At 24.3% G+C, this 23,365-nt stretch overlaps 3 protein-coding genes across 13 annotated transcripts in view; all 3 read right to left on the bottom strand.

Moving 5' to 3' along the window:
- The window catches only part of LOC132920639 (uncharacterized), a 32,081-nt gene extending 29,200 nt beyond the window's left edge, over positions 1-2,881 (bottom strand). For 3 of the 5 annotated variants that reach the window (XM_060983174.1, XM_060983175.1, XM_060983173.1), the window contains exons 1-3: positions 2,731-2,880; positions 2,202-2,276; positions 537-581 (exon numbers count right to left, since the gene is read on the bottom strand). In XM_060983174.1, the coding sequence (XP_060839157.1) occupies positions 537-581; positions 2,202-2,276; positions 2,731-2,812 (202 nt within the window). In that variant the 5' untranslated portion in view covers positions 2,813-2,880. Of the gene's footprint in view, positions 1-536; positions 582-2,201; positions 2,277-2,536; positions 2,627-2,730 lie in introns of all 5 variants that reach the window. The other 2 variants (XM_060983176.1, XM_060983177.1) reach the window with 2 other exon arrangements.
- A 6,444-nt stretch (positions 2,882-9,325) lies between these two features.
- On the bottom strand, positions 9,326-22,898 carry LOC132922642 (UNC93-like protein MFSD11). 7 transcript variants are annotated; one of them, XM_060986260.1, is made up of 11 exons: positions 22,711-22,729; positions 22,538-22,597; positions 14,307-14,444; positions 14,120-14,235; positions 13,509-13,678; positions 13,191-13,367; positions 12,116-12,396; positions 10,709-10,834; positions 10,419-10,608; positions 9,625-9,760; positions 9,326-9,541 (listed from the first exon to the last, which is right to left on the bottom strand). In XM_060986260.1, exons 4-11 carry the CDS (start codon positions 14,204-14,206, stop codon positions 9,410-9,412), a joined length of 1,299 nt encoding a protein of 432 aa, XP_060842243.1. In that variant the 5' UTR covers positions 14,207-14,235; positions 14,307-14,444; positions 22,538-22,597; positions 22,711-22,729; the 3' UTR covers positions 9,326-9,409. The 7 variants fall into 7 exon arrangements, with proteins under 7 accessions (XP_060842243.1, XP_060842244.1, XP_060842245.1 ...); XM_060986261.1 differs by lacking the exons at positions 22,538-22,597; positions 22,711-22,729 and adding an exon at positions 21,386-21,526; XM_060986262.1 differs by lacking the exons at positions 22,538-22,597; positions 22,711-22,729 and adding an exon at positions 17,810-17,825.
- LOC132922644 (uncharacterized) lies at positions 17,087-17,798 on the bottom strand. The gene is made up of 2 exons (XM_060986266.1): positions 17,557-17,798; positions 17,087-17,482 (listed from the first exon to the last, which is right to left on the bottom strand). The coding sequence occupies exons 1-2, from the start codon at positions 17,666-17,668 to the stop codon at positions 17,148-17,150; spliced, it is 447 nt and encodes a 148-aa protein (XP_060842249.1). The 5' UTR covers positions 17,669-17,798; the 3' UTR covers positions 17,087-17,147.
- Positions 22,899-23,365: the final 467 nt, after the last annotated feature.

Genomic DNA, 23,365 nt, shown 5'->3' with positions numbered 1-23,365 from the left:
TAGTAGTGAAGTATATAGTTATTACATCAAGCCAGTATATCAATAGAATTCGGCGTATATAATACTGGATGATTTTAATTGTTTTATCAAATAACACTCGTTATTTTAAAATATACTATCGTTTTAGAAAAAAAAAATTATTTTTATAATTTCTAGTCTAAATAAAACAACATTTTATCATTATAATTTTTTAAGTTTTATTTTTTTGAATAACAAAATACATTTTTAATTTTATATTTTGCAGCAGAATAATTTTAGAGTATTTCAATACATAAAAATCGAAATTCAGATGAGCAAATTATGAGTTATAACTTATAAATGGGGTTCGAGACTTGTTTTATTTTGACTAGAAATAATAATAAAAAATATTTTCATAAGTTAATATAGATTTTTAAATAATAAATTGTTCGATAACAGAATATCTCTTTATACATATATGTGTGTGTGTGTGTGTGTAATTTAATTTATACAAACTAGAGATCTATACATTATAATTATGAAAAATATTATATTATAAATGTATCATTATTACTTACTATAAAAGGAGTCGTAGAATTGTTTTATATCGAGTTTCACATAACCTATAAGAATATGAGATATTCAATAAAAAAAAAATTTCAAAGATTTTAGTAGTGCATAGTTTATATCTAAATTTAGCTATGTGCATCCCCCTGGACCTATATTATTTGGTTATTTGGTAACAGGTAATGTATGAATCCCTTCATAGTTATCCCTTATGAAATTTTTCAGTAAAAAAAATGACATTAAAATAAAACAATAGCATGAGCTAATTTTTTATATAATACCAATGTTTATGTAAACACAGTAATTATACTTTTAAGTAATTTATATTTAATAAATATTTTATATAATTTTGTATATTATTTGTTAAATTGTTGTTTATCTTTTTATATATCATATATATTATAATTTATATTTGTAAATGATGAGTAAATAATTGTAAATAATTCCAATTAAGGACTACGTTCTTGGTAAGAACTAACAATTATTTTTTTTAATAAGTGTGTTTGCTTTCGTATATTTTTTCTTTTAGAAAATCTTATTATATTTATAAAATTATTTAATAAGATCAATAAAATAATTTTTGATCAAGTAAAAAAGTTAAATAGTTTGGCAAAAAACTAAAACTAAGTTTGCCCATATATAGAATGTATGTGTAATTATAATCTATCTATATAATATAATTTAAAATATTTTTATTAAAATATATTTAATTAGTTTTATATATTATATTATTATTTTTATTTTTACGGTTGGTGATGATGAAAATTCTAACATTAATCTATCCATGAATCTATTATTTGATATATAGACTCATTAAACATTATTTTTTTTCTTTAAGGTGTTGTTTGGAAACTATGTATATATTATGTTTTTGTTTAAAATATCATATTAAAATTTTTTATGTCTTTTAAAAATATCTAATAATATAATGGTTATTTTTCTTATGGTATATATATATGTAGGAAATATATTGTATTTAGCGTATACCTATTATTATTTACATTAAAATTTAAAATGATTTTGTCAAAAATAAATGGTAATAATTCTTTTTAGCCATAAAATTCAATAATATTTTAAACTAAAATATTTATAATTGTATTGAATACTAGTATAATTTAATGTGTGTGCTTGATGTACTGTGTTCATGTATATAAATTATAACAAAGATTCAAGCATTGGTAGAGGTACTACCAAAATACTTATCGTTGTTTCAATTAATACAACAAATGGCACTATAGTTTATAGTAAATGTATAAAATACATATAAATAAATATCTACAGAAACTATTAAGTGGTGATAACCAAAATTACTGTTAACCAATCATTGATAGAACAAAATTAACTAGATATTAATCAATGTATATAAATGATTGTTGACAATTGAGTTTTCTGTTAAATACAGTTTATATTATTCACATTTAATTGAATATTTAAATACCTATTACTAAAATGTAAGGAAATATAAAAGTTAATAAATAATAAAAAAATTTAATTTAAATATTCTGATCCATTTATACTTTATAGTTAAAGAAAAAATTTTTTTTGTGGACGCCCAGGTATATATGTTGGCCATATTTTGTGTATAAACCATCCCTTTATGGCTTTATTTCATTCCTAGATTATAGATGCTTCTTATAAAAAAAAAATTAAATTATGAAATGTTATAAAAATCTTACCTGACGATTCTTCCTCATCCATATAGTCTCGATATATAAAAATTGGGTCTTTTACTTCTTTATTCAAAATTGGTTCTGAAAAACGCGTTAAAAATAATATACTATTTAAATAAATTAACTTATGACAACTAATATAATTATCAAGCCGTTTAGAATAGGATTTTATTAATTGTATTCGATATAATGAAACTATAATAATTATTCCATACAATTTTTATTTTAAATTATTATTTATCAACAATGATTTAAGGTTTTTATCAACATTCTACTAAACCCCCTTTTTTCTATAATAATGGAGGTATTAAAAATCTGATTTTTGGAATTTTTAAACATACCCGAAGAAAACATTTTCAAATACCTACTTCAGATTTTTGTACCATTTAAGGATAATTCTGTGATTATATATAATTCTGTAATTCAAATATCTAAAAAAAATATTTATCACTACTAAATTTAAATAAAAATACATTATAAAATAAAATATTATTATCACCTATATAAGTAGATTTAAATAAATAATTTTACTCACGGTAAAAACACACCATGGATACAATATTAATGCTCATTATAAAAATAATATAAATACTTTTGTTAGAAATATTTGGAGACATTTTTGATGAATAATCTACTTTACAACTATAACTTTTAAATGTTTAAATGAAAATGATATATTAATCACTACATTCAACTACATACGTAAATATGATCCTCGTTGTCTTTGCTTGTAACCAACTGAGTACACTCAAACACTAAAACATATGAAATCTTATTGACTTATTGATATTTCATAGAATTCGAATACTATTATACCTACAATATTAAAACCGAGTATAATAATTATTATCGATTGTTTTGAATTTATAAATTATAATTCGATTTAAGTGCAATATTAATTAAACATATTCAGATAAATTGTATGTAATAGTTATTTTATAATACGATTTGATTAATTTAAAATAGAAAGTACTTGAAAGCATAAAATATGACGCACTTACTATTTAAAATTTACTGTCTTCTGACAAACAATGACTATATACTACAATTATTATTATCGGTAAAGTCGTGTGTCATAAATTTCATTATAATATGATTCAGGAATTGAAACCGAAAATATTTTTCCAATCTTAATTTCGATTTTGAATTTATGTACTTTTTGATTTTGATATCGAATACTGATATCGATTAACGGTATCGAGTATTCAAAACCAGTATTGATGCATTGTAACATTTCTTAATGATGTATGTAAAAAACAAATAAAAAGACAACTGGTTATCGTTATATTACACAATAGGTGTCATGTGTGTAACTATTATGGGTTTATTAAATTTGAATTCAATGATATATCATTGTATACGAAAAACGATTCTGAGCGGAGATGGTTTGTTAGCGTTTATCACATATATATCATATATTATTTTGTGATATGTTTTTTTGATATTTCTATTTAATTTATCTATTTTACTATTATAGTATAACGGTAAGTTAATATAATCTTTTTCAAGAATATTGCATTTATTAAATTATTAGTATTTACTATTTAGATGTTTTCTTATAGATAAGTAATGAAAATATTACCATTATCAAAATTATCCGTTATTTAGAGGTGTCTGTTATGCGAGATAATTCCTATATTTATTTTTGACATATTATATCAACTTATATATAGACATTTATATATATAAAAAAACCGAAAATGTTCATACCTATAAATAGTTCAAGAAAAGTTTTCTATAATTTTATTGTATAATGAAAATGATAATATAAACAAAAAATATAATATTTAGTGAAATTTGTAAGTATCTACCTACTGTTATTTTTTTTCTGAAAAACAACAAAATATTAAAAAAAATTTTAGGAGAAATAATTATTTTACAATTGAGTATTCAATATCATAAAAATTTGAACTTCAAATGTTTATATAAAAATAAAATTAATTTTGGCTTTTCGTTAGAATTTTTTTTTATTTAGGTTGAATACTTATATAAATAAACTTGGATTAAATTGTCAAACCTAAGAGATAAAAACAACATTATTTATACATTTCTAACCATAAAATAATTTGTTTATTTTTGAAATTTTGACGAATTTGATTAAAATTCTAAATTAAAACGTTAAAAAGCCTTTGTGAATATATGTTTTTGAAATTTTTTAATTGAAAAAGTAGAAATTTATGAGGAGCTTTGTATTAAATCGTCAAGCATTTCCACTAAACAAATAATTTTTAATCAATATTCATCAAAATAAAACTAAAATTAATTGAAAATTTATCATAAAAAAAGAATAGGTATAATAATAAAATAGCTCAAAAACGTTGAACATTTTATTATAAACTAGCTGTCCTCGTGCACTTCGTCGCCCGTTCAAAATGCACCCGCGTTAAGTTTGGTTGCCTATAATATTAACAATGCTAACATTTAGCAAAAGGATAAAAACTATTTTTGATTTTCTGATTTAGTGTATAGATGATATCGTTGACATATCAATTTTACATAACTGTCCCGCCTAGAGTTGCACTTTTTCAATCGATTAACCGATTATGTATCATTTGTTAAAAATAATATATTATTCGAATAATCGATTAAATAATCGCACAGCCCTAAACATAATAATGAAGTAATATATTGTGGTCATTAACCGGGATAAAAACTATCCTATCTTATGACGGAGATAAAATTACACACATTGATCATAATTTCATCAAAATCGGTTGAGCAGTTTCGGAATGCATCGAAAACATGTAAATGTATATGCATAGGCATAAATTTGCCTTGTTAGAAGGGAGGGGGCTTAAATTACAAACATAGAACAGGCCCTTGAAGGGTTTCGCTCCCCGCATCACTACATATAAATTTTACAATTTTATTGTAACATTTATTATATAAGATATTAAAGATGTAGGTAATAATGTAGGTATATAAAAACTTCAAAATTATTTACTTAACGGTGCATAAATGTATCACATAACTTTTTATCATTGTCGTTATAAAATATTAACGTATAGCTCAATCATTTTAATTTTATTATATGTAAATTTACAATACAAAATACATACATGAAGCTTAAATGTTCACATAACACATTTACACATACATCTATATTCTGATTAGGAATTACGTTTTACATTTTACAATTTTATCTAATAAATAACCTTAAATTTCTTGAAAAACTTTAAAAGATGTAGGGGGGCTAAGCCCCCTTAAGTCTCCCCAATTTACGTCTATGTGTATATGTACTCGTATATTTATATGTATACAATTTATACAATAAACACGTTTATTTTAATTAGTAGATGAGGTTTTTTTAATTTGGACAAATGCTATTGTGATAGAAACCTTCTCCGTGATATACTCTTTCGTTAAAAAAAAAAAAATCAAAAAGAATTGATAAGTAGTTCCAGAGTTTACCCTATACAAAGATTTTCATTTCACATTTATATAGTTAAATTCATAATATAATTAATATATTATTATTTGGATTGAGTAATTTTAATTTAAAATTATTTTCAATAATAATTCAACCATATTATACACTTATAGATTTATTTATATTTTATATTAGATACATCATTTTATAGATTGAGGCTTTTTTAAATTTTTATAATTGTTTTTGTAAAATAATATTCAAAATATACATTATTTTCTTAGTTATTTTTGAGAAATATTAACTATAATTGACAATTGAATAATTCTATAACTTTCTTTTTCAAAATTATTGCAATGCAAAAAGGCCTTAATCGAGATAAGAGCTATCTTATCTTTTAATTAGGACCAAATTACACACGGTGTAAACAATTTCATCAAGATCGGTCCAGTAGTTTCGGAGTTCGTCTCGGATAAACATTATGACACATGATTTCTATTTATATAAAAATATATTATGTAGATAGAAGATAGTATTTAGATAGATTGTCGAGTTTTACGATTCTAATCGGATTCATATGTTTATATTCATTTTAGAGTCTGCAGAGAAAAACGATAAATATATTGATTTTAAAATGATATTTGTTGTTTGTTTTTATTTTTAGTATGATCTTAAACTTTAAGGGTTCTTTCAAATAATAAATTGGATCTGGTTGGTACTTTTGAGAGATAAAATTATTTTTTGGTTTAACACAAAAAACGAATAACCGTAGATACTTTAAATAAATTTTCATTAGATCTTTGTATGGTATAATTTTCAAAAATATTTAATTATTTTCCAGCGATTTTGATAGATAATTTAAATTAAAAACTTAACTTTACATTGAATTTGACTTACAATGGAAGTTTTTTATCGTATCTATTAGCTTTTAGATTTTCAACATAATATATACTAATGTTACACTAAATTATAAAAACTTGATTTAAAACACTTGTTCAAAGATTGCATTGTAATAATATTATATTTTAACAATTGAAATATACGTGTGCCTTCTTCATTTACAATTATGTATGATTTATATACTACGTGGCAAAAAAATTGAAATAATAGCATCGTCCAATGGAATATAATTTACTTTCATGTACTATTCATTTTTCAAAATATTTACTCGAATCGTTAAATAATTATCATTAATTTTCTCTAATAAAATTTTAAATTGATCACCTTACCCACACCGACACAATTAAGGATGTTTGCTAGTCAATATCAATTTAACCTCGAGCATCGTTGTATTTTAAAAGTTATTCATCAGTACCAATTATTTATTATAATTACTTATAGTTTGATTCAAACAAATTTTTTTTAAAAGAAACATATTTTTAATTAGATTTAGTCTATACTTAATGGTAGACTTTATCAATCAAGCAATCATCTTTAGTAAAATTAAATTTCTATAAAATAGAGTAAAGTCAATATGATATCTCAAATTTTATAAAAAAAAATTAGTTTTCAAAACAATGAAATATTTACTGTTATAAAATTCAAAAGCAGTTTATTCTTTATTTTGGTTGTAATGTATTTAATATAACTAAGTATAATTTCGATCATACAAGTACAGAGTATTATTATGTTAGAAAAATTGCACGACATTAGTATTAATTTCCCTCCCACACAACACACACACAAAACAAAAATCATACTCAAATTTGATGGTTGATGACTTTTTTCTACTCCATAATGTCATTATTTGTTGACTGACTAGTGCTACGTAGCATATATTATAAAACAAACCCTTAATTATTACATCAATATATTCATATGTTCATTCCTCTCAGAATCTAACTTACGGATGACAGTATAGTTGTAATATTATTTGAAATTGTTGGTCGATAACGATTATAAATTTGCCTTAGCCATACACACTTACGTACTTATAAAAAGATGATAACGATATATTACAATTAAAATATAAGTAATAATAATATAATATATCCAACTAATTATCATTGACTGACAAATCATCTCCGTTCAGAATCGTTTTTCGTATACAATGATACCCGTCATTGCCTTCAAATTTAACACATCCACACGACAAGTGACCTACTCTCCATATCTACTATACAGCAGAGCGATACCCACTTGCCCATTTTTTTTTCTTCTTATTTTTATAAGTAATGCACAATAATTTATTATTAATATTATTTTCAAAAAATTTTTTCGACATCGAATTTCTATTTTACAAAGTTTTATTTTAAAATTAATTTATATGATGCTTTACTATAATAAAATTAACATTAATTAAGTACTTTATATTAAATAACTATTATTGTGATAACTGTTTATTATCGGTTCAGTCAGCTAATTTATTTAGATGCTACTTATATATTAAATGTATATAGGTACTTACATTGGCTGTTGTGTTGATTTGATTTTATTATACATTTTGAGCCAAAAGAACTATGATTTTATTACAATATATTTGTTAAAGTAAGATAAATTTAATTTTGATCTTAATTGGTTATGAGATAAAGTTTCGAGTCCATTTTATTGGGATAGACCAGTGCTTCCCTAGAGGGCCATGACTATATGACTGGGGGGCCTTAAAATATTTATTTAATTTAAAATATTTTCGATTATTTAGTTATTATATAAATATAACATTATAACGTATACATTATATTATAACCGACCATATGATTAATCATTATTTATTACACCGGGGAAGTTTATCTTACATTAGAGTATGTCATTAAGAAAAAAAAATTAATAGTTCTGATTGAGGGGGGCCTTGATAGTTTTAAATTAAATTTAGGGGGCCCTATAACAAAAAAGGTTGAGAAACACTGGGATAGACTAGTCACTGGTTAAAGTTTGCAGAAGCTAGTATACTGTAGGCTTGTAGCTTGTAGATTGTAGTGCTTACATTGCCAGCCGGAGGTTGATAAACATAAGATAATATTACTTATTATTATTGCCAGCTATTTGTGTAGGTATCATTATAGAAAATATTGTGCAGCTTAACTCCCAATTATTAACCTTTACTATTACTATATGTGAATTAACAGCAGCCTTCTTGGAAATCCTAACTACTTTTGATTTAGACATTAAATCCACTCAATTCAGCATCCTGCTCAATCCAGCTCAATCCTGACGATTTCAAAATTAATAACAAACTCGTAAATAATAGCATTAGTTATGAAAACCACAGATACCGGTAAACACTTTCCATACAAATATTGTATGTTTCTGGTACTCAACAATTTATTTATTATATCTACTAGCTGTATTATAATATACTAATATAGCTTATTTTTTCAACAATAACAAAATATATTACAAGAAGATTATCATGGATAATGTGTTTTTAAACTTGTTTTTGTTACCACGGTGGCGTAGCGTGGCGTTAATTTAAAATAAATATACACATTTTAATGTTCATTAATAAAATAATAGCATGTATAGGTAGTGAAAATAATAAAATATTGGTTATATACTATAGATACGTATACTATATCGTATGTTATGATAGATTTATAAACAATTGTACAAAATAAAAAATAAATAATTTTGACATTTAAATTCTGTTTTTTTAAATATTTTTAGACTTATACTTTAAAAATTTCAATTAAAGTTTGGTAACTATTTTTCATAAACGGATTGAAATTTTTTTTAATTTGAACATATTTTAGATAGATACCTACTATTTAGGAGTCGTTGTTATACTATGTATTGGTTTAAAAATACAAATAATACAATCAGTCAATAAGTATTTTATAATATTATTAATGACGTTAAACATGAGTAACGTGTTTACATTTAAAAATTATCATTCTTCTTATTCTTATATTTAAATGAAAATAAATTTGTCCACTACAAGAAATGATAAAGTACCAATGGTCATTACGATTGCCAATATGATAAGTTGTATATAGAGTCCAAACTGATTACTGTAAAAAAAGCTTATAGCTGCTGACATTGCCTGAAAAACAGTCAATTTATATTATAATATAATAAAAATACAAAAAGGTATTGAGTAAAATTACTCGATTTAAGGTGAATTACCTGCATAAACATGAACAAAGACATAGCGGAAGCACTGTTATCAGAGTATTTCACTCCGATGATATTATATATTTGCGTGGTAAAACCACTGTCTCCTAAACCCAAGAGGAAACCGCAAAATACAGCCAAGTATTGACTGCAAATAATAATATATTTAATAGTAATTAAGATAGAAAAAGAGAACAGAAATCCAATAGAATGCATAAAAATATTTTCTAATATAAAATACGTGTCTAATCGGAAATGAAATAACCGATCAAGAATCTTTATCGCAGTTATCTCGACAGTTAATAGAGACCGCCGTCCAAAAATAAAAACCGCATACAAATTATAATTCCCAACTAATCGGAAAAAACATTGGCGAAAATTATTTAGTACCTACGTCACAATACTAAAAAGTAAATAAGACTCCGATAATGAACCTCTAAAAATAAGACACACATCTCTTACACATAGAATATAGTGTTTTTATTTTTAACGAATAAAAATTGTGTAAAACAATAATTTCAAAAACGTTAAGCTTGAAACAAGGAATAATGTTTTACGTTAAATGAATTACCTGGTACATAACCATACAACTAATGTCTATTATAAAAGCGTCGTATAAAATATCATTGTAAAATATATTAGGTATTTACTGTGGTATACTAATGGCCATAGATGCCAACATTATTTTTTTGTTTGTTTAAAAATTATATATAATTAATAATATAGGTAACACTGTAGTATAGGAAAATAATATAATAGCTTACCAAAAATTTTAGATGATGAATTTAAAAAAATAAATGTCATACTTAGGTTTGATAAACGATTTGGTGTAAGAATCGCCGAACGGAGAATCATTTGGTAGATTTATAAAAATCAAGCCATACGCTGCAATGTTGATGAAAAAACTGATAATTATTACGGTCGAACGACTTAGACCACTGAACTTTAAATCGGATCTTGCAGACTTTTTACCTAAAACGCTGCATAATAAACCACCTATAAACATAGTGAATGCATCATGATCAGGTATAATTTTAATCTCGTAATATAAATTATGTATAATGAATTTAATAGTTTAATTAACATGTATCCAAACCTGTAACTTCACCGACTCCGACCAATATTCCTGTGTAACCTAACAGTTGTTTGGAATTAGTGCTCATAGACTTTGTGAACGCAATACACGAACTGTATACACCACTGTACAATGATACGTGCAGACCTTTGAGGAGGTAAAATTTATAATAATTAAAAAAAAAACAAAAACAAAATACATTTTTAGTGTTGGGAGGGATGGGTATTAGGACTGTACTACAAAAAAGAACAGCAATTTTCTAGGTTAAAATGATAATGCAAAAATAATCCCTGATTTTAATCTATAATAAAATTATATACTCTGTTATTGCTTTTCATAATTAAATAATTTTTGTGTATTCGGTAATTACTTAAAAACCTTGTTTCATTAAGAGTATGGGTATTTTTTTAACTGAATTATACCAAGGTATCTAAATAAGAAATATTTTAGGATGAAAACTGATTGAAAGTCTGATATACAGAGTGATACTTTTATCACGAACCACTCATTATTTCAAAAAGTATTCATGTTTTTGAAAACATTGTTTTACATAGTTTCAAGTTGTTAAAAAAACAACGTTTTCATTAAAAAATTATATTTTTAAATATTTTTTATCCTTATATTTTTTTAAGTTTTTTACTTTTTTGAATGACAACATAGTTTTAATTTCATATTCCAAAGCTGAATATTTTTCTGAGTATTTTAATATATAAAAATCGAATTTAGAGCAAGTAGTTTATCAGTTATAAGTATTTAAAGTTGCGCGGAGTGAAGCAAAATGTTTGTCCACTACTCCGCTTGTCTAAACTTTAAATCCGTATAACTCTTAAACTACTTGTCCTAAATTCAATTTTCATGTATCAAAATACTCAAAAAATTATTCTGCTTTGGAATATAAAATTAAAACTCTATGTTGTCATTCAAAAAAATAAAAAACTTAAAAAAATATAAGGATAAAAAATATTTAAAAACATAATTTTTTAATAAAAACGTTGTTTTTTTAACAGCTTGAAACTATGTAAAAAATGCTTTCAAAAACATAAATACTTTTTGAAATAATGAGTGGTTCATGATAAAATAATCACCCTGTATTGGTAATTGCATCATATTTTATTTACTAATTAATACCAATATATTTAAATTACAGTTCATAACTACATATAACTGAACTTATAATTTTTTATTTTATAGTAATTATTTTTACATTTATAAAACAAAATAAATCTTAATTTTATTTTTCATACCGATTTTGTAGTTGATTTTTTTACTTGTGGATTTTTTACATAGCATGGTTTCTCAATTACCATATTTCTTTTTTTTATAAATCATAGAAAAAATAGAAATCAGTTATCAATAAATACCATAATAATACCAATGAACCACTTTCGTGTGCCTAATTTTGTCACAGACATTGTTTGTTTCACCTACCGGTATACAAAAACAATGTGCTTAGTAAAAGCATGTCTTTAGTCATCAAAAGCCTCATTGAATCTTTGAGTTTTTGTTTCGGAATAATACTATTTGATTTCTGTAGATGGACTTCGTTTTCTTTCCCTTTGGCGTCCAAGGACGGGCGTAAGACCATCAGTATCACCGTACCAAAACCACACACTACTGCCAACACAGTAAACACCAACATTCTGACGGATTCGTTTAACTCAGTCTTGTCACGGAGCACCAATATCACAAAGACATTTCCGATACATATGCTGTAAATAAATGGGACGAGAAAAACAAAATAATTTGTTTATAATTTATAATATAATAATTATATATGCTGTCACAACAATCATACATAGTTTCAAGGGATAATAATCAGTATTGTAGTCAGAAGATTTACGTTTATGGGGAAGGGAAGGACGAGGGTTCTGCTAGAATGCTCCCTTCCTTCCGTTGAAAAGTCATCTATTCAAACTTTGAGTCCAGCCCTTTTATCAAACAATAAATATAAATAAATAATATACTCAAAGATATTGGAGTATCTGGTATAATAATACTTATTATATAGTTAAGGCTTCAAAATTAATTTAATATCAAAAAAATAAATGTTTGCTATGATTAACAAAAAAATGAAATCACTAGTATTTGGGTGGCTGGTGAGTGCATTCAATCTTTATATAATATGAACTATCCGGCGCATAATCTTAGGAAAATGAGCGGTATGTTTTGTGTTGATACAATTTATTTTGTTACTTACCTACTGGCTACTAGTTGCCTACCACAAATAACACTGTATATGGGTATCAACTGATTCATCAAGCATACTCACTTCATTATTCATTCAAAAATACATTTTAATCAAATTCTAATTTTCAGAATGAAATTTTTAAGTATTAATTAACTTTAAGGATCCTATTTTTTTACAAAACTTAAACTATTTTATACCATATTAGAAGGTGTTTGCGAATGACATTTAAAATTTAAAAAAATCTGATTTTTTTCCAATTCTAATCGTTCAAATTTAGATTTTTATATTAGTAAATATCACACAACATAAAAATACCTTATTTTCGACATGGCCCAAAATATTCCTGAATTTCTAGATATGGTCTTTTCGTCCGAATTCAGAGTCAGGTAAGTAGCCTGTCCTGTCCAAATAATTGATGCACCGAAACCCAGCAACACAGACATGGTGTACAAGAGAATGTTGGACGGCCAGAAGAACGGCATCAAAAATGTTCTGTAAATATTATAACAACGTATACGATATATGAAGTGCACGTATGGTTTAATACCATAATATAATATAAAGCCTGTTATAATAATTTACCACTTAATATTATAACGTATAAATAATATAAATATTTCAGTATAAACATACACATAAGATATAGATCCCAAGTAAATAGCTTTCCGGCTACCAATCATGCCAATTATTGCCGGGGCCAACCAACTGCATAGAGCAAACACGCCATATATAATACACAGACTCGTGTACCCATCGCCAGTAAATGAGGGGTCTTCTTTTTCGATACTTTTCAATACTGTTTTCTGAAATAAACATAATAGATTATCATACGATTCATACGTATAATATATTAATATATAACATAATATTATTTCACGAATATTCTAAGTACGTTTCGGTATAATAGTATGTAGATAATTTAATATTATTAATTTATTGACTTTAAAGTTTTTATTTAATTGTATTATAACAATAAATCGTATGTTTCTATAAAAAAACATTATACTGTTGAATTTGGACTGCGTTTAAAGTTGTTTGTATACATTTCTCAATTATTTTCTGAATTCCATCTGGAAATATACGCATCATCAATGCATCATAGGTATTTTCAAATAACTTATGTATTGGCGAATTATTAAAAGTTGATTATATTAATATATTTATATATATGTATTTACTATTTTCATAGCTATATCACTAAACTATAATAATGCGTGTATTAATATTTTTTTTTGTGTTATTACCTCGATATTGCTCACGGTCAAAAAAGATGTAAACACAAACATAAATCCTAAGCCTAATATGCTTATATTCATTAGCCTCCTGTCCATTGTGAAAATGCTGTTTCAATGATGAAAATCTAAATAAAGCAGAAAAAATGTTTAAATTATATTTATATATAGGTATAACATATAAAATAAAAATTGGTACCTAGCTAAGTCAACTTTACTGGTTTCGAGTATAGGTAACTGTAATATTGATATGTTAAATTTGAATTGATGATAAATACGAGTAATTACACATGAAAAACGATTCTTAGTGGAGACAGTCCAATGTCAACCTAAATTTCTAAAATTATAAATAATAATAATAATAATAACAAATCACTTATGTTTCTATTATTAAATTAGAACAAAATACATAATTTATTAAATAAAAATAATAATTATTAACTTATAACAAGAAACTCATGATCTGCTACTGATCTTGCATTATATTATCAGTGATATATTTAGGTTAGGGCCACCGGAGCCCCTAACATTTGTTCAAAATGTAACAAGACCTTTATCATTAAATTTAAATAACCACTGTACATTTTTTTAATTTAAATTATATTTATACTGCAAATGATGTGATTTAAAATATGAAAAAAAATCTATAACATCAGACTCTTTCTAGCATCACTATTTAATAATTTAATTTCTGTGTTTACGAGGTTCCAGCTTCGATATAACTTGGCCATATTGATCATATGGCCAAGTTTTATGCTATGCTACTGAATATGATAATATTATTATTTATTAGAAAAATGTATCATACAATTGTATAAACTGAATTCAACAAACCTGTGTAGTTTATTATTCCTAGACCTTCACCGAGTAAACCGTCTTATCCTCAGAATGGCAAATGGTCAACTGCAGTTTTAATTTTTGTTTAATAGAACGCTCTAATTATCGATGGGTTGATACTTATTAACAACCGAGTGTTGTGTGATACATAATAATCTTTGATTTCTCAGTATTGTACTTATGTGCGTTAGTGTTTTAGTTCGCAGCTTTTCGAAACAAATGTACGTACCACACGAAAACTATATTTTTATAATACGTATATGGTGTTATCGGGATTTTACAGAATTTTTACTATTTAATACTTTTTATAGTTATTTAAATAAAACACGATAATATACCATTTATAAATTATGAGAACTATGACGTTTTTAAGTTTGTCATTTTTATAGTATTGCTAATTTTGCGATTACTACTATGTATTTATGTCCTTAATATTATAAATGATGCAAGAGCAACGCATAATGGCCAATGGGAATTCTTTACCCCGTGACTTTCTGTGGTGGTTATTCATAAATAACCATAATAAAAAATAAAATAATAAAATAATGCTATACAAATTATTTTATTTTTATTTTACTTCATAATTTTTAATAATATAACTAGTAGGTAAGTATTATGTATATTGTATATATGTATATTCTATTATTTCTATTTAATATTACCCATCTTATTATACAGGTAAGAACAAAAAAAATTATTTTACGATCAGGCTATTTTACTGAAGTATACATATACAACATACTACTATCATATTATCGTTATATATATATTAAACGATATTGTATACTTCGTCAGCATTGAAAAAAATCAATAAACTCAATAAACTTTTATTGTCAAACTCATATTAAATAATATATAATCTTCCAAAAGTAAAACTGAATAGGTCCTAGGTTAACTTATAACTCGATCATTAATCTGAGCCTGATATGAGCTAAAATTCCGCGAATGACATTTAAATATCAATATATTTTATCATATTGCACGATTTTATAGATCAATAAATTGGAAATAGGTTTTGTGTACACATATTATTGTTCTTGAACTTTGAACTACCCAATAGCCGAGTCTGAACTCTGCCGTGACATTTAATCAACGCGCTAAAACAACCCGAGTATTGTCACTCAGAATTTTATATACAGAGTGATTCTATTATCAAACAACACTAATTCAAAATCTATTAACTATTTTGAAAATATTTTTTTTTCATAATTTCCAATCGAAATAAAACAACATTTTTTTATATTTTTAAATAAAATATTTAATATGTAATTAAGTTTGGGAACTAAGGTGATAATTGTAATCATTAAATTAAAATGTTTAAAAGGTAAATATTTTGTTTTTGTGTCCAGCTAATATACAAACAACAGATAGTATTTGATTATACGTTTGATAGATTTATATTTTATACTCCTGAAAGCTGCATGAATTATTTTTTTTATCGAAATAGCATATAAAAGTATATAAGTCTTGATTATTTAAGTGTTACAAATATCTAGTATTAAATTGAAGTGGTCTTGGTTGAATAAGCCATAATAAAAAACTAATTTCGAAAAAAAAGCATAATTTTGTTCTTATCAAAAAATATGATAAATATTTGTCTAGGCTAAGCCGATAAAATCTTGGGTCTAACTCCAGCCATAGGCATACCATGTGTGAGTCTATAATATAAAAAAATTCGTTTAGGTAACCGCTCTACTGTACAGTGTATAGTTAAACAATAGGTAGTTGTCTAGGTGTATCTGAAATCGAGAGGTCACTGATGTAATTAGAATATGTTGAAGTTAAATTCAATGACAAATCCTGTATACGATGAAAAATTATCCTAGATTACCAAATAATTATTTTAATATTAATATTAAAACTTTTACAAATGTTTATTTTTTTAAATTCTCAAGTTTTTTTTAACCCTACAATGCACACATTAATATTTACATCCAAATTTTGACTTGAAAAAATATTTTTCTGATGTAATATGAGTCAAATAACTCCAAAAAAATATTTTTAACTTCTAATTATAAAATTTGAATACAGGAATCCATCTTTTTTAAATGTATTATACATGATACACTGTGCAGCTTAGACTTGAAAAATACTATATATACCAATATTTTAATATAATGTGTTTGGCTATAAAAATACATGTTAAATGAAAAAAATGAAATTTATTCAATCAAATACAAATTAAAATAAAACAATAAACTTTTTATATAAATAACATCCTTAAAAAAAACAATATACTTATCATATAAGTAACATAATTAAATGGTTCAGGACAGAAATTTGCTTCTTTCCAATTTAATTTTGATAATTTATTTTTTAAAAGTTTCTGTTCATCTTTAGATCTACTTTGTATGGTTACATTATTTGGTTGATTTTCAGTAGGTAAGTTATAAGTACTTTCTGACCTTTCAGTAAAATCTAGCTGGGTTTCACCAAAATCTACTGGTAAATTGAGAATATCTAAGTCATTTGTAACTTCATTGTCATTATTTATTATTAAAGGAATTTCATCATTATCAAACAATTCAACAATATCATCTAAATAATTTAAATTAACACCAATTAAAATTAAAGTTAAATTAAATAAATATAATACAAAATAAATCATTTACTTAAGTCATCTAAATCTTCTATATCAGACCCATCTTGGTCATCATCACTAATATTCCAATCTAACAGTTCAACTAATTCCTCATCAGTTAAGCCTTTTTTTAATACTCTCATTTCTAAATAAAATAATATTGTAAAATATAAATAATACAATTATAAAAATATAGGTAAATATGTAAGTCCAAGTATGTCATTACTGCACAGTGTATCACAGGTGATACATTTAAAAACATCCGAAAATAACTGTATACTTACTACTAATTTGGGTTTCAACAACAAAAACGTTAAATACAGATGTTATACACAATTTATAAATATTTTTTAAGCATTCAATAACATTGTAAACCAAAAATATATGATTTTTAAAAATCACTGTTCTAGAATTTTTATCACTGATTAATTTTATCAAAAATCGTGGTATCATTCAATTTGGCGGTTAAAAAGTATAGATAATATAATCTCTAGAAATATATAACAAAGATAACAAGACAACTACCAACATATTAACTGTTGATAAATAGCAGTAATCACTATATGTTTTAGTTGTATCACAGGTGATACAATGTGCAATGTAGGGTTAAAAATGTTTGGAATTGTTTACTCTTCATCTTTTCCCACCATAATTACCATCTAGACTCAATTTGATACCACACATTTTTTCTACTACCTATAAAAACATTAAAAACTATAAAAAGCGTTATAAAATTAAATAAAAACACACTTTATTGTAAAATCAATACGAAAATACATTCATCACGACTCAGAATCTAATAATGTATCAATAAATCTATATAATATTAATATATACCATTCTAAAATTTACAACTCCTAGACGAGATAAAATTTTAAAATTATTTTAGTTCATTTGATCTATTTATAGAGAACTTGCGTTTTTTAATTTTGTATTAGTTTTTTCAAATTATGATTGATAAAAAATTTGTTTGGTTATTTTAAAATATATAATACAAGTTTCCTCATAAGTTATTTTAATGGAATTTAAAAAAAATTAAGCGTAAAACTTCACATACATCATAAAAAAAAAATAAAAATTTTAAATTCCAGTATTGACGACACATTAATACATTCCAACTTTATTACCAACATTACTATTTTATATGCACAATGAAATTTTCAAGACATGTAGAATTGCAGACTAATTTTAAGCAATTTATAATTATTTCAAAAGACTTACAGTTTTGTAAAAAAAAAGTATACTAGCCGCTGGGTAAGAATGCTAACCGCTAGGATCATACTTAAACGAAAAATAACGATTTTAGTATGAATAGATTTAATTTACTGTGTCTACATATATTATTATTTTTCACAATTGATATAAAATTTAACTTTCAAAGTATTTAAATTAATTTTAAGCTATCACAAACCTTTTCGCGTTGTCTATTGTGAAAGGTATGACTTATAAGGTTAGTAACTTATAAGTTATTAGTACACATTTACTAATATATTGTAAGTTATAACAATATCGGGACAACAATATTATAAATCATAATTACAATTTTATTTCTAAACACTTTATTTTTATTCCAACGGCGTGGTAGTGTTATAGTACTATTGTGTATAATAAAAATTCTAAAAACAAAACAAACATTTTTTTTTAATGTATCCATGATTTCTAAGAAATTCTCTGGTAAAATTAATTATACTGATAGACGATAGTAATATAAATGTATAATACAATATTTTTAGAAATATGAACTCATAGAACTTAATGCTCAAAATCGTTTTTCGTATGCAATGATTTTTATTATTGAATTCATTACAGTGCACCATACTCAATGATGAGATAAGTATACTTGACACTTATAGTCACCTACTGGCTACTATACAGTGGACCAAATTTCTCGGATTTTTTATTTTGTTTAATAATAACGGCGAATCTAAGAATATATACCTACCTATAGACTATAGGTAGGTAACAATACAACGGCATCATTGATGATACAATAAAATTTGTTTTAAATCATGTCAAAAAAAGGTTAGAATACCTAGGTACTATTAATGAAATTATTCTATACTTCTATATTAAATATATATCTATATAATATATATATATTATCATTATAGGTACATTATATAATAATAATACTAATAACTAATAAACATGTGTATACGCGCAAATATGCAGTATAAATATAATATAATTAAAAAAAAAAATTTTATTTAAAATAAAGCAATGGTTAATTGTATCATCGAGCGTTATCTTATCAATCAAGTTTTATTAAATGTAAAAATACTACCTATTCCTAACCTATTCTATCTAATCTAAAATTAAAGCTTAAAGGTCGCAATAATTACAATCATGAGATCAATAAAGTTCTGAAAAGTTAAGAAACGTATTAGTTATACACTAATACACTATACTAATATAAATGTACTAACAAGGACAATTTGCAATTCATAAGAACAATAACCATTTTGTTTGCTGCTTTCGGTTGGGTTATGTTCTCATGCAGCTGAGTTCACAAAATATGTAGATTATCACAAAACAAATGCTTAGCCTATACTCCCTATAGAGTATAAGATATTTCAATTTTTACTATACATTTTAATCTTTCTGTCATATGAATATACGATAAAACACAATGTTTTAGTATTAAAACAAAGCTATAATTTCATAAGATGGTTTTTGATTTTGAATATAAAATATTTCAAAATATATCTTATCATAATGGAATAAACCATAAGTTCTAGTAAAAATATCAAATACGATAAGTTCAACAATTTGTAAATTCTATACTAAAATCGAGTTTTCCGAATGTAGGTATATAACATTAAAAACGGTAAAATTGTTGCACAAAACTATAGGTATATAATACTTCCGTTAAAATAATATATGTATTTGTTTATACGTACCTATATACAATAATATAATGATGAAATAATAATAGCATGAGGCAACATTGCCAACATTGCATTTAAAACCATGCAGAATCGTAGGTATATACAAAAATAAAATTTGCAAAATCATGTATGTAAATATTACAGAACTGTATAAATTTTCGTTATTCGTTTTTGAGTTACACAGAGCAAAAAAAAAAATTAATTTTGTACAAAACTAGTTTTAGACCCATTAATGCCCGATTTTTTTTTTTAGAGTCTATATTTGCTGTTGCCATATGGCAACTCTAGGCGCTTATCCTATATATTTTGTAACTTTTTTTTTTTTATTATTTTTTTTTAAATTCAAAATTTTTTTTTGATTTCTATAACGATAGTATTCGCGAAAAAAAATTATAAATAGAGTCTATAAACGTTGGCATATTATGTTCACGCTAGGCGCTAATGATAAAAATGTCCGTTTTTCAAATTGTTTTTTCTAATTATTAAGAAAAGTACAAGGTAATCATTTTAAATTCTGAGCGGAACGATGAATTGACTTTACAAAAATTTGTGTTTATTTTTTTGATTTTGCATATAATAAATAGTTGATGCTTCAATTATTAGGTACTTTGATGGTGGCTTTGGATAGCAAATTAGAATATCTAGTTTATTGTACTTTTAACAGGTCAAATTTAAAAATTCCCAGTACTTTTTTTATCAGAAAATAAAAGAAAAAAAGAAAAACGGATATTTTTTTGCAAATCCAATAATGTTATTAAAATAATTGTTTTGTAACCTGCAGGGTTACCAGAATTTAGACAATTTACGCTTAGAATCGTTTTTTATTGTATTTATTTATATAATTTTAATTTCATGTAATGAAATACTGGGGCATCGCTGAAAAGACTCGTATGTGGGATGGCAAGAAATTATAACAATGAGTAAACATTAAACTAAAATTTAGTGATTTACTGAACTAAGAATTCTACTTACAGCAGAGCGATATCCATTTTCCTGCCTTTTTTACTTTTGACTTCCTAAAATACCAAATTAATCCAATTTTTTATTAGAAACCATTCTTTAAGTTGAAAATCAAAGTATTTTTATTTTTTTACTGTTCCAAAGAATAATAACGATACAAAAATGAAAATTAAAGAAATACACAGTATTGTAAAATCAATACATATACATTCATCGCTCCGCTCAGAATCTAAAATATTAAATAGAAAAATTATTATTGAGTAAAGCAGCTATTGAATCACTCTTTAAATTAATTAATACATTATAATTTTAAATGATCAAACCCAATCCAAAACTTTAAAATCGATTAAAAACTTGAAAATACCATGTTTAATCTCTTGCAACTTTCATTTGTTTTATTTTCGGCCTATTATGATATGTGTTGATACAATTTAATCGATTATCTATTTTTTGATCAGTTTAGAAGTTAAAAACAATTTAAAAAAAATTATATTTCGCATGTAAAAATTGTTCATAACACTGCCAATAATGTTTAAATTTCTTTAAATTATACCATGGACACTCATTATGTCCAAATGCAATAACTTTCGTATTTTAATTTTAAAATTCTTTGTATTTATAGAAATTTGGTCTTTTGATTTTTTTTTTTCAATCATAGTCTCGATAAAAAATTGTTGATCAATCAAAAAGTTTAAAAAATGAATACAAGGTCCTTTTTATAGCTATTTAAAAATATTAATGAAACACATTTTTTTATAACTATAAGCAGTTGAATTTCAAATTTTGACAAAATTACGGAAATTTACTAATTATTTTGTAGTCAAAGATTTATAAAATGTTCAATGTGTATAGCTAGAGATTTATAATTTATATGGTTCCAGGGTTCCTCATAAATAGTTCATATAATGGAACCGGGAACCAAATAATAAAAAATAAATTCTATCATAATCTTGTGTTATGATTAGATATAGCAGTGTTATCAATCGAAATGATTCAAAATAAATACAAATGCCGTTAATTTATATAAATAAATAAATAAAAAATATTCTAAAACTACTTTATAAATAAAATATAATAATAACTTATTATTTTGTAGTTAATTTACAGAAAACAAATTATTTATATAATTGATTTAAAATTTTACCAAGTATTATTGTGACTTACTGTAATAATTGATACATATATTTAATCTTATTCATTCCATGGTTCCAATCATCCTGTAGTCTATGACCAATGTTAAATACAGTAAATAATAAAAAACAAAACAAAAAAAAAAAAAAATCATTAACACAAGTAAAACAATAAAAATGCACAAATGTTCATAACTTTTAACACACTTTTTAATATGTTGTATACATGGCTCATATTATATACTTCAACAGTTACATAAAATTGGATAATGACTAATAAAATTTTAATATTCTAATCTGCGATGTGAATTTAATAATCAAACATGAAACATTACTCAGATAAGTAATTGGAAACTGTATCAGAGGTTACTATAGTTGGTCTTGATGCTCTAAATTAATTACCTACCTAATTGCCTACTAGTTACTACTATACATTTAACTTTTGAATTAAAACTTGAAATATAATGTTAACATTAAAAATGTAAACTTAAGTATTTACTTGACAGGTTTTAAACGATTTGAAATGGATGTAATAATAGATAGAAGATACAAAGTAAATAATGTCTGACCCAAATAAATAAATTATTACATTTGCTTAAAACTTATCACATTTTAAAAGTGAAATATTTTTTTATTATCTGTTAGAAATGATTGTAATTGTATTTAAATTACCATCTATTATTCAATTGTGATTAATAAAATACTATTGACAAATGTTTTAAATTACTTGCAGAACCAATTCAAGTGATATAGAAAGAAAAATGTTATCTTCAAAAAACCAAATACACATTGCTCCAGCCTTCTTCAGTTAGAATTCAAAATCTACACATCTTTGAGTTATCACATAATATTTTTATCAAAT

Source organism: Rhopalosiphum padi, chromosome 2 (assembly GCF_020882245.1).
Source record: "Rhopalosiphum padi isolate XX-2018 chromosome 2, ASM2088224v1, whole genome shotgun sequence".
NCBI lineage: Eukaryota > Metazoa > Arthropoda > Insecta > Hemiptera > Aphididae > Rhopalosiphum > Rhopalosiphum padi.
The sequence above is the reverse complement of the archived record's forward strand: the minus strand, read 5'-3'. Positions and strand labels throughout refer to the sequence as shown.